The sequence below is a fragment of the Drosophila biarmipes genome, chromosome 3L, assembly GCF_025231255.1.
Source record: "Drosophila biarmipes strain raj3 chromosome 3L, RU_DBia_V1.1, whole genome shotgun sequence".
Taxonomy (NCBI): Eukaryota; Metazoa; Arthropoda; class Insecta; order Diptera; family Drosophilidae; genus Drosophila; species Drosophila biarmipes.
The window spans coordinates 24,608,064-24,625,073 of NC_066613.1; the positions used below are offsets into that span (position 1 = coordinate 24,608,064).

General features: G+C 41.9%; 1 protein-coding gene across 11 annotated transcripts in view; it reads right to left on the reverse strand.

Annotated features, from left to right (window-relative positions):
* Positions 1 to 17,010, reverse strand: part of LOC108035041 (serine/threonine-protein kinase mig-15) — a 34,474-nt gene that overhangs the window by 10,904 nt on the left and 6,560 nt on the right. For 10 of the 11 annotated variants that reach the window (XM_044095428.2, XM_044095427.2, XM_044095431.2 and 7 more), the window contains exons 3-8: positions 15,143 to 15,208; positions 1,722 to 2,166; positions 1,383 to 1,625; positions 787 to 1,289; positions 551 to 724; positions 1 to 21 (exon numbers count right to left, since the gene is read on the reverse strand). In XM_044095428.2, the coding sequence (XP_043951363.1) occupies positions 1 to 21; positions 551 to 724; positions 787 to 1,289; positions 1,383 to 1,625; positions 1,722 to 2,166; positions 15,143 to 15,208 (1,452 nt within the window). The remainder of the gene's footprint in view (positions 22 to 550; positions 725 to 786; positions 1,290 to 1,382; positions 1,626 to 1,721; positions 2,167 to 15,142; positions 15,209 to 17,010) is intronic. The other variant, XM_050886780.1, reaches the window with a different exon arrangement.

Consider the following 17,010-nt stretch of genomic DNA (forward strand, 5'->3'; position numbering starts at 1 on the left):
CTCAGGTCTCCTTGGTGGTAACTGTTGTTGTAGTAGTCATGATTGTTGTGTTTTTAATATCAAGTGTTTGTTTTGTGGTAATCGTGTGCGGTTCGGAGTTCGGAAATCATACGTTGGTTTAACGGCGCAACGGGATGATGTACACATGAGTCAAATCATAATATATATCATATACGGGTTATCAATGCATATTGGTATGTGGTATACACACATATATTTATATTTATATTTATAGATTATGTAGGCGCACATAACATGAAAATAAAAGAGATATAAATTAGGATAAGATATGGTATGGCATCGACTTTTACATGGTTTACAAATATGGGTTAAACTGAAGCATGGAACTACATGAAGAAGAGCGGGGTTTCAAATTACGGGGCACAGGCAGAGCATCCTTGGGGAATTGTTCGCCCAACCATATAAGCCGGGGAAAGCATTATGCCCCACTGAAAGTCATTGCTCTGGAGACCTCCCCATGAGATCGGATTTCCCGATTGCCGCCCTATCGGCCCTGCCCTTTCGCTGTTAATCTACGCCCGATACGCACCGATGGCTTGAAGTTATTCTGCGAATTGCGCTGCTGCTGCTGCGGCGTCTGTCCCGCCGGCTCGCCGCACTTGGGAGTCGGTGGCAATGGCCGATTGGCGTGCGGCGGATCCGGCACCACGATCAGGCGCTGTGGCGGTCGTGCCGGCGGACCCGGCTCCTCAACCTGCTGGCGCTGTAATGGGTAAACGAGAGGCGTTTAATTTAATTATTACATTAAATATGACATCTCCTTACCGATGGCGGTTTCGGCTGGCGATTGGCCTGTGGCTGTTGGGCCTGCGCCTGCTGCTGGGCGGCCTGCTGGGCCTGTTGCGCTGCATGGGCTGCCGCTGCTGCTGCCGCCGCCTGCTGTTGCTGCTGCTGGAGTTGCGCCTGAGCCTGGGCGGCGGCGTGGGCGGCAGCCGCCTGAGCCTGGGCCTGGGCCATCAGGTGATGCTGCTGCTGCTGCTGCTCGGCGGCCAGGCGGCCCTCCTGGATCTGCTGGAAGTTGCGGCGCAACGTATCGCCACCCGGTGCCTGGACAATGGAGCTGTGCTCTCCGGCCAGCTGCGGCTCGTCGTCGTCGTTGTCGGAGCCCGAGTAGCGATAGTCCTCGCGCTCCTTCTCCTGCTTGCGCTTCTTGCAGCGATCGATGTGATCCTTTAGCTGGATGCGCACCTGGCGATCTGTGGGCTGGTCCTTGATGAAGGCGTGCTTCAGCAGGTTCTCGGTGTAAGGCCGCTGGTGATAGTCCTTAACTGTTGACGAAGTCAGGGGATTAGTTATGGTTCATATGGCATTGTGATAAGTGAATGGAATGAGGGGGGATACCATTAAAGCAGATGACTCACCTAGCACCGTGTCAATAAAGCCGTGGAACTTCTTGGACCACTTCTTCGATTTGAGCCTGGGCGGCGAGTTGCGTGGAATCAGGAAGAGGGCGCGCATCGGATGCAGATCGCAGAGCGGGGGCTGTGACTCAGCCATCTCCAGAGCGGTGATGCCCAGGGACCACAGATCGGAGCGATTGTCGTACGTGGCGTCGGGATTCTCGTCGCAGGCAATGACCTCGGGGGCCATCCAGTAGGGAGTACCTATATGGCGGGGAGAGACGGGGGCCGGGAGCAGAGAAAGAAAGCCAGTTTAGCAGGTAGGTCGATCGACAGTGGCAGGTGACTCATTTAGCTCACCGATGAATGTGTTGCGCCGGCCTATCGTGCGATCCAGCTGGGCGGACACACCAAAGTCCACCAGCTTCACCTCGGCGTTGTCCGTGAGGAGCACATTCTGCCCCTTGATGTCGCGATGGATGACTTTGTTCGAGTGCAGGTAGCTCAGGCCCCGCAGTATTTCGCGGCAAATGTACGCGATCCACTCCTCCTTCAGGCTCTGACCCTTGGTGGACTTGACCAGATCCGTGACCGATCCGGCACCGCAGTACTCCATCACCAGCCAGAGCTGATCGTCCTTGCCGGGCGGCGACTTCTTGATAAAGGCTCCGTAGTAGGTGGCGATGTTGCGGTGATTCGAGTATTTCTTTAGCACATTGATCTCCAGCTTGATCTCCTCCTCTTCGTCCTCGGTGACGTCCATCACCTTTATGGCAGCCAATTGACCAGTCTTCGTGTGACGGCCCTGTTAGGAAGGAAACATAGGTTGAGTAATCTTTGCCAAGAACATGTATTCAAACTATTATTAGCAAGTTTTAATTGTTCTGAGAATCAAGTATCAAGTTATGTATAATTAATTTTATATTTAAATGTTTTTCAACAATTTTGTTCATTAAATATGTATTTTATAAAAGAGAAATTAAATGACGAATTGCTTTTCTTATCGGTCATATAGGTCATACTGCTTTGGAAATTCATAGGCTAATAATTTGTCTTTCTTTATATTTAATAGGAAATGAAAAGCATATTTAAAAGATTAGAGCCTCCCCAGAGGCAAGAATCCGAACCGATTTGGTCTTGAGCATTGGCAATGATCGAGGTCAGGCTGGGTTGGCGTTTCCAGAACTCGGTTCATTACGGCATTGAGGCTGTTTAATGCACTTCAGCACCCTCCATTATGCTCTCGACGACAACAAGACGATGACGCTGGCGACGACCATGGAGGCGTTGGCTAGTGCAGCCATATATATATGCCATATATTCTATATATTTTATATAGTCTGTGGGTCGGTGACGCCTCCCCAGCCCCCGCCGGTCGTCAACCGAGTGCGACGCATAAAAAGTGATTAAGTAAACAAAAGCAGCCGCAACAGCATCATCGGCATCGACTCCAATGGAATCAAACAATAGAACGCAACGTGGAGGGAGCTGGAGGAGCAAGTGGAGGGCAGAGAACTCTGTCTGGAGAGGAGCATCAACCTCGAGTGGGGTAATGTGTCTGCTCAATCAGAGTGTCAAGTAGTTAAGGTAAACATGCCACAAATATCTATTCAAGAGCGCCACGAAGGTGACTAATTCAAGGCCTGGAAGGGAAGGTCTAAAGAAACGATTGAGGCACCGAGAACTCCCGGAATGTTGCGTAGCCCAGTTCAGAGAACACTTGAGGTTGAGTAAGGTCTGCTGGACCTTAAGGGCAAGATTAAACAATCTTCAAGTATAAATACTTATTCTCAGTTTTAATTATTTTTATTTTTAGCAGTAAAACTCTTGGGCTAAACACTTTAGAACAAATGACTCCATTCAGTAAACAGAAACCGTCTGCGTTATTCTTAGTTTCAAATAAACAGTCTCTGCTCAAGACTGTATATTTTACGATAAACCATTAAATCTGTAAGCCCATGTTTGTCCCTTTTAAAGGGCATTGAACCAAATGTAATATCTAGTCTTAAAGTATTTTACCCCCGCGAATAAAACAATAAGATCTAATCAAGAACTCTACTCTCTAATTTGTGACAGTTCTTAGTTCCCTGATTCAAACTTCTTCACCAGGGATTCAAGAGCTCCAATTATTTGCCTAAAGTTCTCCAGCCACGTCTGCATCTTTGGCGTTTGGAGCCGATGTTTAGACCCCACCCCAACTAGTTTCAATTAGCCAGGCACTTTAATCAAACTCGCAAATTGTTTTTTATTCTCCACCGCCCCTCCTTTCCGTTCGGCCAAGATTGAGTTGTCCTGACCAACGGGTTCCTGGTTGAAAAAAGAGCTTCCAGCATCAGCTGCCATCGCATCTCCGTGGCGGCTGTCGTGTCGCCTAAGCCGCTTTTAAAGTCATTTTACATTTAATACAGTTTTAATTGAGTGAGCAGGAGCATCGGGCTGCGGCCCCATCCATAAATCAAAATGCTTAACGAGAGATGATAACAATTTAAGTGACGATAGTCAGACGACGAAGATGACGCTGCGGCCATGGTTTGGTATGGTATGAAATGTTGCCCGTCGGCTCTACGTGTTCTCCTTAACAGGGTGATTACGATTTGGTTTCTGGTTTGCAAGCCACAGGGAAAAACACTTTGGAAACTCTATCGTCTCGCTGATCTATATCTTCAATGGTTTCAGGCTGATGGCTGTATTTCGGGCACTACTTAATGGATCTTGTGTTGGTTTTCTGTACCTACGTTTTGCTAGCTTTCCGATTTAAAGGTTTATTGGTTCTCTAAATAAAACAAAGAGTAAAGGCTTGTATTCTTCTTTTTGGGAGAAGATAATATTAGATAACTATTAAAATTTATTAAATTATTTCTAGTGTACTCCATAGCTCATCTGGCGAGAACCTGTCATTTTCTTTACGCTTATTGATTAGTTAGACGAGGCGTTACATCTTGGCTGGATGCTATCAAAATGTTATTAAAAAAATGTTCAAACGGAGCGGGAGGAGCTGGAGAACGTCTTGGCCATCATCGCATCATCATCACCAGATTCTAACTGTGCTGCAGATTTTATGCAAATTAATGGCATGCACTAATGGAGCCTGACTTGTGGAAAAGAACGAAATTATGCATGCAGAAATCGATTAGACAGGCTCAACAAAAAATATATCACAAAGAGATGGGTCAATTTCTAGCAGGTGTTGTAAGTACAATTAGCAGGAAATTGTCGTCTTTGATTTTTGAGTGAGTTCAAAACACCTCCCCGAGCTACACATCTATGTAATCGAAGAAGAAAGATGATTGCCGCAATTAATACAAAGAAAAATATTTGTGAATCACTCAGTGCAGTCGCACTCTCCCCAGGCATTTCTCCACCTCCCCTCGGTTTCTGCTTAAAAGCCCAAAAGCAAATAGAGCTAAACAATCCGCAGAAACAAATAAACAAAGCAACTGACGACGACCGACAACGGCGACAAGCCTTTTGCCATATAAAGCGCCCTCCGACCAAAGAAAAAAGGAAAATCGCTGAATTTGTAATATAATCAAAATGTGAAAATGTTTTAAAGGTAAAGTCAACAATGGAATGGAACTCAGTCGACTGCTGCAGCTGTCCGATTCGGGTTGGGATTTGCCTACCTATGCACAAGAGATGGTTTATGATTACCACACCGAGCACGAGTATCTGACAGATATACCGGGCGCATTCACAGTCACACTCACGGCCGTGGAAACAGATATGGATACGGATACCAGCGCAAATAAAATCAAGCGTGAAAAGAAACCCAAACAATAAAACAATAAACCCGATGATATGCCACAAACATACAGATACTTTGGTGCCAGGGTGGACCTTTACGGGCGAAGACTTCAATCTCTAGCTACAATGTACTTCCTCTTCTGTTCCTAGAGGCGAAATAAACAAACAAATCAAGGCAATATCTTTACTAGAATTTTTTGTTAAGACTAGGATTTACTGATCTTTCATTCCATCTCTAGAAAAAGTTAAAATTTCTTATCTTTTAATCCCTTAAAGAAGTAATATCACTGCGATTTTAACTGCAGGTCCGCCCTGAAGCTTACTTAGTGTCTGTAAGAAAACAATAAAATGCATAATCAGGCGGAAAAATATTCTCATAAGCATTGTATATACCGGATCGTAAAAAGTATAAGTAAGAAAAGCATTTGCAATATCTTGTTTTGGATACTCCACCACTCTGCCCCCTTTCGGTAACTATGCAAGTCGTGTAAAGTGTCGACAAAAATCCCAGTGGAAAAAAATTGTATGAAAAATTCGCAACAGACGCTGACAGAAAAAATATGACTTTAGTCTGCAAGCTGGGTGATAACAGAAGAGGGAAAAAATATAACTATATATAAACGCAAGTCGGAAACTGACGTTGCATAAGGGGCAAAAAATGCAGTCAAGTTCTGCCTCTCCTATAAAAATGGCCCAAAAAGATCAACTTTTGGACATGTTTTTCAAGTTGCCTCAACTTGGCACGCAAATCGCTTGAAACAAAGATGAGGAGAAAGGGAAATGCTCTTTATATACACTCTATATGCACGGGGGAAATGTGAGATACAGAGTTAGCTAGAAAGAATTGTGTTCTGTTTGCGATAAGGCCAGAAATGCCCACCGATGTTGATGAACCGGGCAAACATGTGTTGTATACGATGATAAAGAGAAAATTAAAAGAGGAAATGGAAATGGAAAAATAGATTAGCTGAGAACTGGAGTCAAGCAAAATGGTAAAGATATAGGTCAACAAAGGTAAATTACTTGGCATTGGGCTACATGGTTTGTTCAAAAACAAATCATGTGATCTTTATACTTTGATTTCAACAAAACCATCGATATTATCGATTATATATTCGACAAATATCGAAATTATCGATTCAGTTAATTATCGATACTTTCCAGCCCTAATAACAAGGAACAAATTAACTTAAAAGATCTTTCTTCAAAGCTTACATATGACGGTAATTTATTATTAATTTATAATGTTTCTATAAACTAGATTCCGTAACAACTTCCCGTTACATTACTCCCATTTCCATGCAAATTATATCGACAACGACGTGGAACTGGAACCACCCACCTGCCGATGGTATTGGGTAACCCAGAGCCAGAGAGTCCCAACCACATGAAGCCGAAAGGAAACCAAACCGCATTGTGCTGCCACATTTTTTCCTCTTCTGCCCGCTTGGCACCTTTCATTGGGCTTTGTGGGCATATTAATTGTGGCAACTAAATCTTGGAGCTCCCACACAGCCGCAGAGGCAATTCAATTACAACTCGAATCCGAATAGAAAACCACAGCACCACGCCCGTGCGATGCGTCAAGTAAGGTACAATATATACATCTGTGTGGAATCATAAGTAACCCAGCAACCCAAAAACCCACCGAGTGGCAACAGCCTCCAGTTTGCCCCACTGGCCCACAGAGTTGGGAACCTCCAGTTCGGAGCAGCAGTGCAACTCACAGCTGCGTTTGGCCAACTTACGCAACGTTTGTGCATAGTTTTTATACATTCAGGTATTTGCTTTTTTCGTCTTTTTCTCTGCCAACTGATCAGTGTGCAAATTTGTAGACTCCATTTGAAAGGTGATTAGGTGGGCTGCTGAGGGGTTAGGAGGGCAGCGGGTTTAGGAGGGGGAAGGTTGGCGCTCATCAATTACCAATTGTTGTTAGTTTCGTTAATTAACTCGGGTAATCAAAGTTTTTGTTGTGCTGCCCCGGCGAGCTGCTTGAAAACTTTTAAGTATACCCCTCCCGAGAGTGGAAAACAGTGGGATATCGATAAACAGTTCAATACCGATACTTTGTTAAGATCAAATGATTTGTTTTGGCTAGGAAAATTTGAAATTGAATTAAAGTGGGAAATAAATTTACTTTTGACTACCTAAAATAACTGGAAAACCAATAAAGCTGAACATTTAAAAATGGTTATATTTCGGAAAGTATTTTTGAAGTTTAATAATCGATAACAAAAATCCGCAACCAAATATTAAAAAGTTTGTGTTATCGAGAGAATATAATACTGATTTGAACGGCAAAGGAGTTTTTCAATAATCTAATAATAGGACATACTATCTTTTTTAAAGAAATTATAAAAAGACATGACTGCTTCACCTGGTAAAGTGCAACCTGCAGTGGCTCTACTGTATTTGGGATCTGGATCCAAGTTTCTACATCTCGTTTGGTGTGCGAGTGCTCGCAGCTGGCTCATAAAACGGCAATTGAGAAGAAATAGTGCCTGAAATTTTGTTCAAATTTATCCCCAGATATACATATATAGCTCTCAATTGGTCAGCCTTCGAAGTGCTTTTCTATCCGCCGCTATATGCCGAGTCAATCGCCGTGGGTCGGCGGTGTGGGTCAAAGGTTGGCCGGGCCAATAGTTGCATTTACAGCCCAGCTCCGTTTCCCTCTCGCTCACTCATTGAACCACTTAACAGGCTTTTTAGCACTTGGCTGCATTTCATTAAATTGAATTTTCCCAGCCGTCAGGAGAGAGGAGTGTGTCTGAGTGAGGGAGTTCGAGTGGAGCGCGCCGGGAAAAGCCGAGTTCAAAGTGTTTGAAAAAGCTTTCCATTTTGTATTATTGCCAGGTTGCTGCCGCTATAGCCTCCACCACCTGGTTAACCTAGTTAGTCAAAGTTTGTTGTTTGATGTGCCAGTTATTTTCGGAGCCAAAGTGCTGGGGTAAATGTAATTTTGGCAGTCACCATTTAAGAATTTATAGGACGTCGCAAAACAGCTGTCTAGACACATTTCCCGGGAATATAGCGAGTTTTACACGAGAATTTATTAAATATATCCTATCTTATCATTCTTGACAATATGTCCTATCCTACATCATAAGGAAATATTAATTTAAAACTACGAAGCCAGATGTTAGCAATAACCAACACATAAGTAAAAAATCTGGTAGAATAATGGACTCTTTTCTTAACTCAGAACTTAGGTTTCTAAACCCTTAAATAATTTTTTAAATCCCTTAACCATTTCTCATACCCACTTCCGATTACCCCCAATCGAAATCGAAACAATTTTCCCCCATTTCACAATCAATTATTGGTTATTCATTAGATTTACCACGCATTAGTCGACTGGCAACCACAATAACAATTTGCATGGGCCAATTCCCTTATCAGTGGAATATACCTTGAAAATTGAGTCATTGAATCTATTTTCATTGTTGACTGCCAAAGTGTTTATTTGCCAGGAGATAAGCGAGCGATGAAATTGTGTCAAAAGATAATTTCGGCACATGTGGGGTATTCAAATGGGCGTGTACATCAAATAAAAAATAAAATAAAACTCAAATAATGTATTCTGTGATAATGACGTCACTTCTGCGTGTCAGCATTTTCCGGTCTCCTTTCAAAGGTTCCCGGCATATAGGGGTGTGTTTTGTGTATGATTACTTTCCGGGCTTATATTCTAATTAATTGAGAGCAAAAGTGTGTCCCCCAAGAGCTGTCACATTGCGATCCCCATTTCGGTAATTGGAAATTAAATGAATTAAGCGGAAATACAGATAGGGAGGTCTCAAAAAGGAAACTTCCAACCGCAACACGACTGCGGGTCAACGGGTTCGCTTTTTATTCTCGTCTTTTTTCCCTCCACAGATTGTGGGCACAATTACATGGGACAATGCTACACAATGTGCATTTGCCGAGATGTCACATTGTAAGTCAATATGCAGATAAGGGTCCGCCAGCAGCTTTTGAAGAAGCTAGGGCCGTATCATTAGTTAGATAAGTTCAATTCCCTGTCGGCTGGGAAAAGACAAAGGCTTTTCATTGTTGCTTGCAGCAAATTATGCATGCAAAATAACAAAACTTTCACTCATAAATTAATTGTTCAACAGCAAAACAGCAAAAAGAGTGGACGGGGTGAAACAAAACTAAATATGCCCCAAAAGTGGCCAACGAAATCGTGGAATTCCATAAAACAATCTGTGAGTAATCAGCGAAATGTTTGCATATTTAATCAAGCCATAAATATTAAAGCATTTGCTCATTGCCAAAGTTAGCCTTGTAAGCAGCACAGAAACAGGCATACTTGTGGCAATTGCTGAATAATGGCCCAACATAAAGATAAAGAGAGTTATCTCATTTGCCGATTTGTGGGCGGTTATTTGGCCATATGGGTTTCGAAGTTTACTTGGAAAAGTAGGTCAATTGTCCATCCACATGGTTTGCGATCGAACCTATAGATCCAAAGTGCTAAACGTTAATTTGGTTTTTACTATTGCCTAATAAAATAATATAATTACACTATTTACGACATTCTTGATAAGATATTTTTAAAGGCCGTATGTTCCCTAACATTATTTTGCCTCGAAAGATCTTACAGATACAACCCGAACAAACCACATGCTCAATTCAGTGATTCACATTATTTTGGATAAGCAAACAACAAAATATGGATTCCCCTGTTAAGCAGAACTCTATAAAATACATTTCCAAATATTTGCTAAGCTGTTTTTCCTGGTATTCTAAATGAACCAATTAGCAAATCAACATTTGTTTTGCTTTCCCTAATGCCCGAAACCCCGACCTTTGATCAACCTTTTTTTTGGTTTTTAATAGTTTTTTGTGGTTTCACTTTGCTGGAGAAGGCAGACCACAGAAATTTCACACGCCGCCTTCGAAAGTGATAAATTTTCAACTTCCAGCATGCATATATAATTTAAGCCAAAAACAAAAGCTGTTGAAAAATAAATAAAAGCTGAAAAGCGCAAAACAAATATAAAAAAAAAAAAAACAGCAACCCACGCAGACAGATTATAAAAAATGCATAACTTAGCAGCTTCGACACCAACTCACCGGGCGTTAAAGAAGAAGAGGCGATTCCCAAGGTCGTTACTGGGTGCCCACACATATATCTTTGCCTATGTGCTGTATTCCAGCGCTTCGAAGCCCCCACCTCGACTGTGATACCAAGACTTTCCCATCGTGGTTTGCTGCGGCTAGCAGAAAATACCTTTTCTTTTCATTTTACACACTTTGCGAAAACACTTGAAAACGCAAAACGTAAAGCCAAAATCCCATTTATTGTTTTGGCCAAAAGAAAAAAGTGCGGAGCGGGAGCACACAGGTTGCCTTGTCAATGAAAAAGTGTCAGGGCTAGAGATTTAATTAAGCGAACAAAGCGAAGCAGAAAGCCCGAAATCAGAAACCCGACAAACTGAAAACTGAAAACTAAAAAAACTACAAAAACAGAGCAAACGCAAAGTTAGTGAACCTCTAAAAATACAATGAGCGAGAAATAGCGCAGAAAATGCAGGGAATGGGTTGAGATACAGATACAGAGAGAAATCATTTAAATATTTGTAAAGCAGGGAAAGAGAAAGGAGACTATACTACACGGCCAAAAAATGTAGTAAACTCTTAAATATAATAAAGTGTATTTAGATCTTCAAATAGAACTACAGAAAGCGAGGTAGTCTCAAACTTTTAAAGATAGTTCAGAACTCTTAAAAAATAATCTATACATGCTTTTGGTACTAGTGAGGGCCAAAAGTAAGTGGAATTTGTTTGTAAAATATAAAGTCATTACTTATTCTTCCTAATCAATCTACAAAGTAATCCCTTCCCGATTAAATGATTTTATAAAAACGATTTTCCAACGTTTGAAACATGCCAAATAGGCCCTATATCCCACACCTCATTCCTTTTATATAGCTTCCCAATTTCTCTTAGTGTATGCCCACTGTGGGAACGTGTCAATGACTTGTGCTTTGTTTAAATGTGTTTTGGAGCCTACCCAACAAATACTATTTGCGTAATAATTACTTTTTTTGCTATTTCGGCGCTTTTGGCTCTGTGACATTGAGAGAGCCTTTTATGCTTTTTTGGGCACTCGTGCACTAATTGCCGCCTCTTTAATGGGCTCTGAAGTCTGAGTCGGTGTGGTTTCTTCTCTGTGTTCCACTGGCTTTCCTAGTGCTGGCTGCCTTTGCCTTTGCTTTTGCTTCCTGCTTGATTTGTTTATTGGCTTTAATGTATTTTGCATGTTTCGCCTGTCGTGCTTTATTTTTATTGACTGCCCTGCACTGCAGTTTCTGCCTCTTCAGCTTCAGCTTCTGCTGCTTTCTGCCTGGCTGCGCCTGCGCCGTTGGTTAATTTTTAGTGCTTCTTTTTCCCCATTTTGCCCACTTATTTGCTTGCGTGCTTTATTATCATGTCTCGCTCATAAATATGTATTGTGTCTTGCTGTCTGCACTTGTCTGTCTCCAACTGCAGGCCCTCCTCCGATCCGCCGCCTCCTCAATCCATCTCTTCCAGCGCTTCCTCCTCGAGTTCCCCGTAATTGGGTCAAAGTTCGCCCAGCTATGAAAAATGTTAATTATACGACAACTGTGGGCTGTCGTCGTCGTTTTTATTTCTCTGTGTGGGCGGAAGACTAACGGGAGCCAAGCCCCAAAAATAACATTTATAAACATTGCGGAAATTGTATATGGTATTTTTATTTGTTTGTTTGGATGCCAACACGTTTATATGTACTTAGACTATAGAGAGATTCTATAAATGTTGACTTGGGAATATGGGTTGTGATAACAGATTAACAATAAATAATGCTGCACAATCTTGAGTTAATCTAATTGGATTTATATACATAATAGTTTGTAAACTTCTAGTTATACTAGTATAGTATCCCCACACAATTTTAAATATTTATTTTAAGCTCGGCTTAGACTGACACATCTTTCCACAACTAACTTTGCCTAGATAAGGCGCACAATAAACTGGAAATATATCAGACAGCGAGTAAATTTCTTTCACATTTCTAAACTTTTCTAAAGTTTCTTCGTCTGAACTTTGCCTTCTGGCCGCTGTTCACAGTTTCCAGTTGACCACGTCCAAAGTCAGACTTCTCATTATACGTACCACACCCTCACTACCCGAAAAAAAACAACAGCAAAATCAGTGCACATGGCACAAAGCCGTTAACACGTTGCACTTGTACGTGTTCCCTGGAACCGCATGTGGCCAATGACGCCCCCGTCCGGCCCTCCATGATTCCAGCTCCTCCGACTCTGACTCACTGACGACAGTTTGGCCAGCTTATTAAGTGCGATAAAAGGCAAACGGCGCAGTTGGTGGAAATATCAAGTTATCAATAAAGCGGAAGTGCTCTAAGCAAAACAAACATGAAAGCGTCGAAAAACTGAAATTAAACAAATCGGGGCAGACAGCGCAGATAGCCCATAAATCAATGGTGCTTTGCGAAAAATAAGGATTCCCAGAAACGAAATAAAGTCATGCTAAAGATCGTCACTGCATGGAATTCGGAATAAACGCTTTTTGAAATACCCAAGAAGGAGAAAAAACCGAGCCAAAACGAAATTATGATTAAGCAGGCAGGCCAAATGGCAAAAATTGGTCAGCACTATGACGTTTGATAAGCTGCCGGGGCCAAAAAGGTGGCTCGCGGATCGCAGCGGCTAAGTAGCCAAAGCGAATGTAAACCGGTTGGCCGGGCGAGTCAGTCAGTCAATAAAGCGGCGTAAAGTCGGCTAAAACCACAGCCAAATAAATGCCATCGGAATGAGACATAAACCGAGCAAGTGGATGGCCACCATCCGTTACTTTTCAAGTGCCTTGGCGTTCTCTAGTCACATGCAGATACAGATACAGATACGGATACACAAAGTATCTGGGGGCATTACTCATGCTAATTTCACACAGATGCTCGGCCACTGCGGAATATGAACTACTTAAGCGCCAAAGAAGTCGCCGAGTTGAGTTAACAAGTTCTTAAGGCTCTGCGGGTACACAGTAAAAAAAAAGGTTGTATGTTTAGAAAAACAGGAATATTTAACCTATAACAACTAAAAACATTTCAAATCAAATCAATCACTATGTAAATGACTCAAGATGGTAATATTTTAATAAACTATTACGTTTTTATTATCTATAGTTATATTATCTATATTTGTTTTAGGTGTAAAAATATTTGATCTGCGAAACCTTAGCAATATTTTTTTGTGTGGGCGAAACCAATTGACAGGCATTTCTTTGGCCCAATATTTGCCCTCATAAACATATGAAATTAAATATACTTTTGAAAGCTGCCAATTGATTGACAGCACAATTTCATGAAATGGTGTAACCGATAGAGCTTAATCCACCTGGAGAACCTTTAAAGGGCAAACGCAAAAGAGCTGGTCATTCCGAGAAATTGAGTATAAATAGATATGGTAATGAAATTACTTGGGCAAATTTGAACGGCCAACCACCTTCAAATGGAAATTCACCGACTGGATTACTCATTCCTCAGATATGTTAACTCTACGATGATTAAGCTAGTGCATATCTTATAAAAGATGGGATTTCAAGGAAATGCAAACAAGTTATAGTATGAAAATAAGCTGTCAGAATAGACATGATATTTCATCAAGAAAAAGGATTATATATTAATCAAAGGAGGCTTTTCTAAGTTCTACTACAGAAAGTGGTTTGGGATTCCTTCTGATACTAAAAGCATCCGTCTTCCATGAATTTGGTCTGAAATTTTTATCAGAAGTTGTAAAACTTTATTGCTTCCAAATTACTCCTTTCAATGCAGCTTCAAACCTAATTCCCAAATCAAATTACCCACTTCGAGGGTATAAAAATACTTTGGGATCTGCAGAGGCGATAAACAACAACTTGAGGCAAATCCAGCAGCGAAGGCAACTCAATTTGGATGCATTCATCACAGAGATGCCGTCGGCGACCCCCACAAAGTGCAACAGCAACATCTACAGCAGCAACATGCAACAGCAACAGCAGCGAGAGCAATATCAACAACAACTTGCCGTTGGCCTCCCAAGCGGCGCATGCCAAACTTTTTCCGCTTTTTCTGATTTTCCAACGGCTAACGGTAATTTTCAAAAGCAATGCCTATTTTTGTACCGCCGCTGCCGCTGCTGCTGCTGCACAGTTGTATCTTGCAGATACATTTTAAACTTATAATTTAAATACAAGCACAAAGTCAAGGCATTGTTTAGCTGTGTGATTATGATGATGATTGTGGCTCTTGTATATGTTGTTCTTGCTGCCCTTTTAGAGGGTATTCTCGAATTAGATAAACCTAAGAACTCAAAGATATTTCAATCTTGCTAAAGAGTTCGCGTTCGAATTTATTTCATATTTATTTAAATTTTCATATATCTTATTCTTATTTATCTTGGATTTCCTATGGTTAACCCTTATAAAAGCGGCTCTTTAAGGGTATTTCTACTTCGCCTTTCACCTTGGCCCTCGCTGCATATTCTTCTTAATATTATTCCTACTATTCTGTACTATTACCCCTGCAGGCGAAAAGCCAGAAAAATGTGTTAATGTGTGAGAAGAATCCGTTCGCGGCATTTTTGTTTTGGCTTGTAGTCATTTTTTGTTTTGTTCGCCGCTTTAAGTTATTAGACAACATAGCGGACACAAACTAATTAAAGCGACCAGCACAAGACGGAAGACGAGGCGTCACCCTGTAGATACAGATACTCGGATACATTTCGCTTTTGCGAAAAAAGAAAAACAACAAAATAAAGCATACTGCAAAAGCAACTTAAACGAAACGCAGTCAAGCATTAAGTCTAACGATTGCTAATTATAAAGAGACTAAGTGACTCCCAGAAAATGTCTGAGATCATTGCTCTCCCGGCGAAAATTTGCTTATGAAAAGATGAAAGCCGTAAAAACTTCACACGAGCAAAATTTACACACGAAAATAGCCACAAAAATGGCAAGTAAATAACAGCTAATAAACTTAAGAGTGGGTACAAAAATTCGCTTACCTTGTAGACCTGACCGTAGGTGCCATTGCCCACAACTTCGATGAGTTCAAAGATGCCAGCGGGATCCTGCAAGAGAGATGGAGAACATGAGAGATGAGCATCGGGAAAATCAATGTGGAAACGCCCAAATAAAATCCTTTCTTCCCCCAGCTGCCTCTCCGTCGAGCAGGCAAACAAAGAACCCTCGAAATCCCCTCTTGAAGCCCTCTTTTTCGGAACCCGCACCACTTAAACAGCCTTTAAACACGAACCAGGCAGCGCTCTCTCGTTGTTTTTGTGCTGTTTGTAAACAAATTATTAAGGCATAACAATACAAATAAGGAGAGACAAGTCCGGAGCGGCACTGGCACTGCGTTAAAAATAAAAATCCTCGATTTCCAAATTCCGATTTGGGTTCGGTTTCGGATTCGGATGCCCCACCCCCATCCCACTTCCATGCCCATTCTGGATCCCAAAAGCCATACAAATTGCATGTGAGTTCATTGACACGCAACTCGTGACACGGGGCGTGACACGGAAAGAGAAGAGGAGGCAGCCCCCTTCTCGCCGGGCTTTCTATTTTTATTGGAGCGCAGGTGACGGGGAAAGGGAGGGGGCAACATTCGGATTACAAAGACGTCCAGAACGACAGGTAAGGCAAATGCCAATTAAAACACAAAACAAAAACAAGAACGCCGGCATTTCAACAGGTAACTGACTTTTTTGACAACCCCAGTTGACGCTCGAAGGAGCGGAAGGTTGTGGGTTAAGAGCCACGAGGCGCACATAAAGAAAGTGTACTCAATAAATATTGATTTAATAGGATCTTGGAAGCTATTCCTGGAATATAATGATGGCGTTTTGATAGACTTATTATTCTGGGGCAATAAAGAAACATCATTTATTACTCTACCTCAGGATATTCGGAAATGAATACAGTGTTTATAAACAAAGCTCTACATTTTTTCATTATATATAAAAACAAGGAATATTTCCATATTATACGACATTTATTCTTTTAGTGCAAACTTCAACTGACGTTCCACAAGAAAGCTGGCTAAAAAATGTTGGTAAACTGCAGTTACTGCTCCAAATTCAGTTAGTGCTCAAGTTCCACAACAAGTTATGCACAAGAACTCGTCGAAAGAAGGTTGATTGAAGTCTTGCAAGTTTTAGTTCCCCCGAGAGATAAGCGCCCACGATAAATCCATATATTATTGACAGGAGAGTGGTATTAGGAAAATCCATTCAAACGAATATTACTTTTGGCATCCTGAAACGATTGATTTATGTGGCATCGCAAGTTGTCGGCTTTACTCGACTTTAATCCCCCTCAAAGGAACTGCAGTTTTCCACCCCCCCAGGGTGACTTTCCACATAATTTCACCCACAGGCTGGAAGCTCCTTAAGCTGCAGGAATTAGAGACCAAAAGACAAAGAGTCAACAGGCAAAAAAAAGTGTAGTAAAAGTAAAGTAAGAAACCACGAAATAAACAAATAGGGGAACGCCCCAGGGATGGGGGTGTCGGAAAAGCCGAAGAACTATGGAAGCCGCTTTAAGTAGATTTATGGCTGCACCCCCGGCCACATTTTCTAGCACTCGAAACCCAGAAAAGTGTGTCAAACACATGCGATAAAGGGAAAGGCAGCGGAAAAGGCAAAAACCGGGGAACCAACGGCCCACAGACAAAGGGAACGGGCCGGGAGTGCGGCGGCAATTACTGCTATTTATGGCTGATTACTTCACGTTGTAAAAATCAATTAAAAATTCACGAAAAACGAACCCACTGCGGGGAGAGGGGGAACGACAAGGAAAAGCGAGAGAAAAGTATCTGCTGGAACCACTCCATGACTCATTAGCGTTGACATGTTAAGCAAGACACAAAACC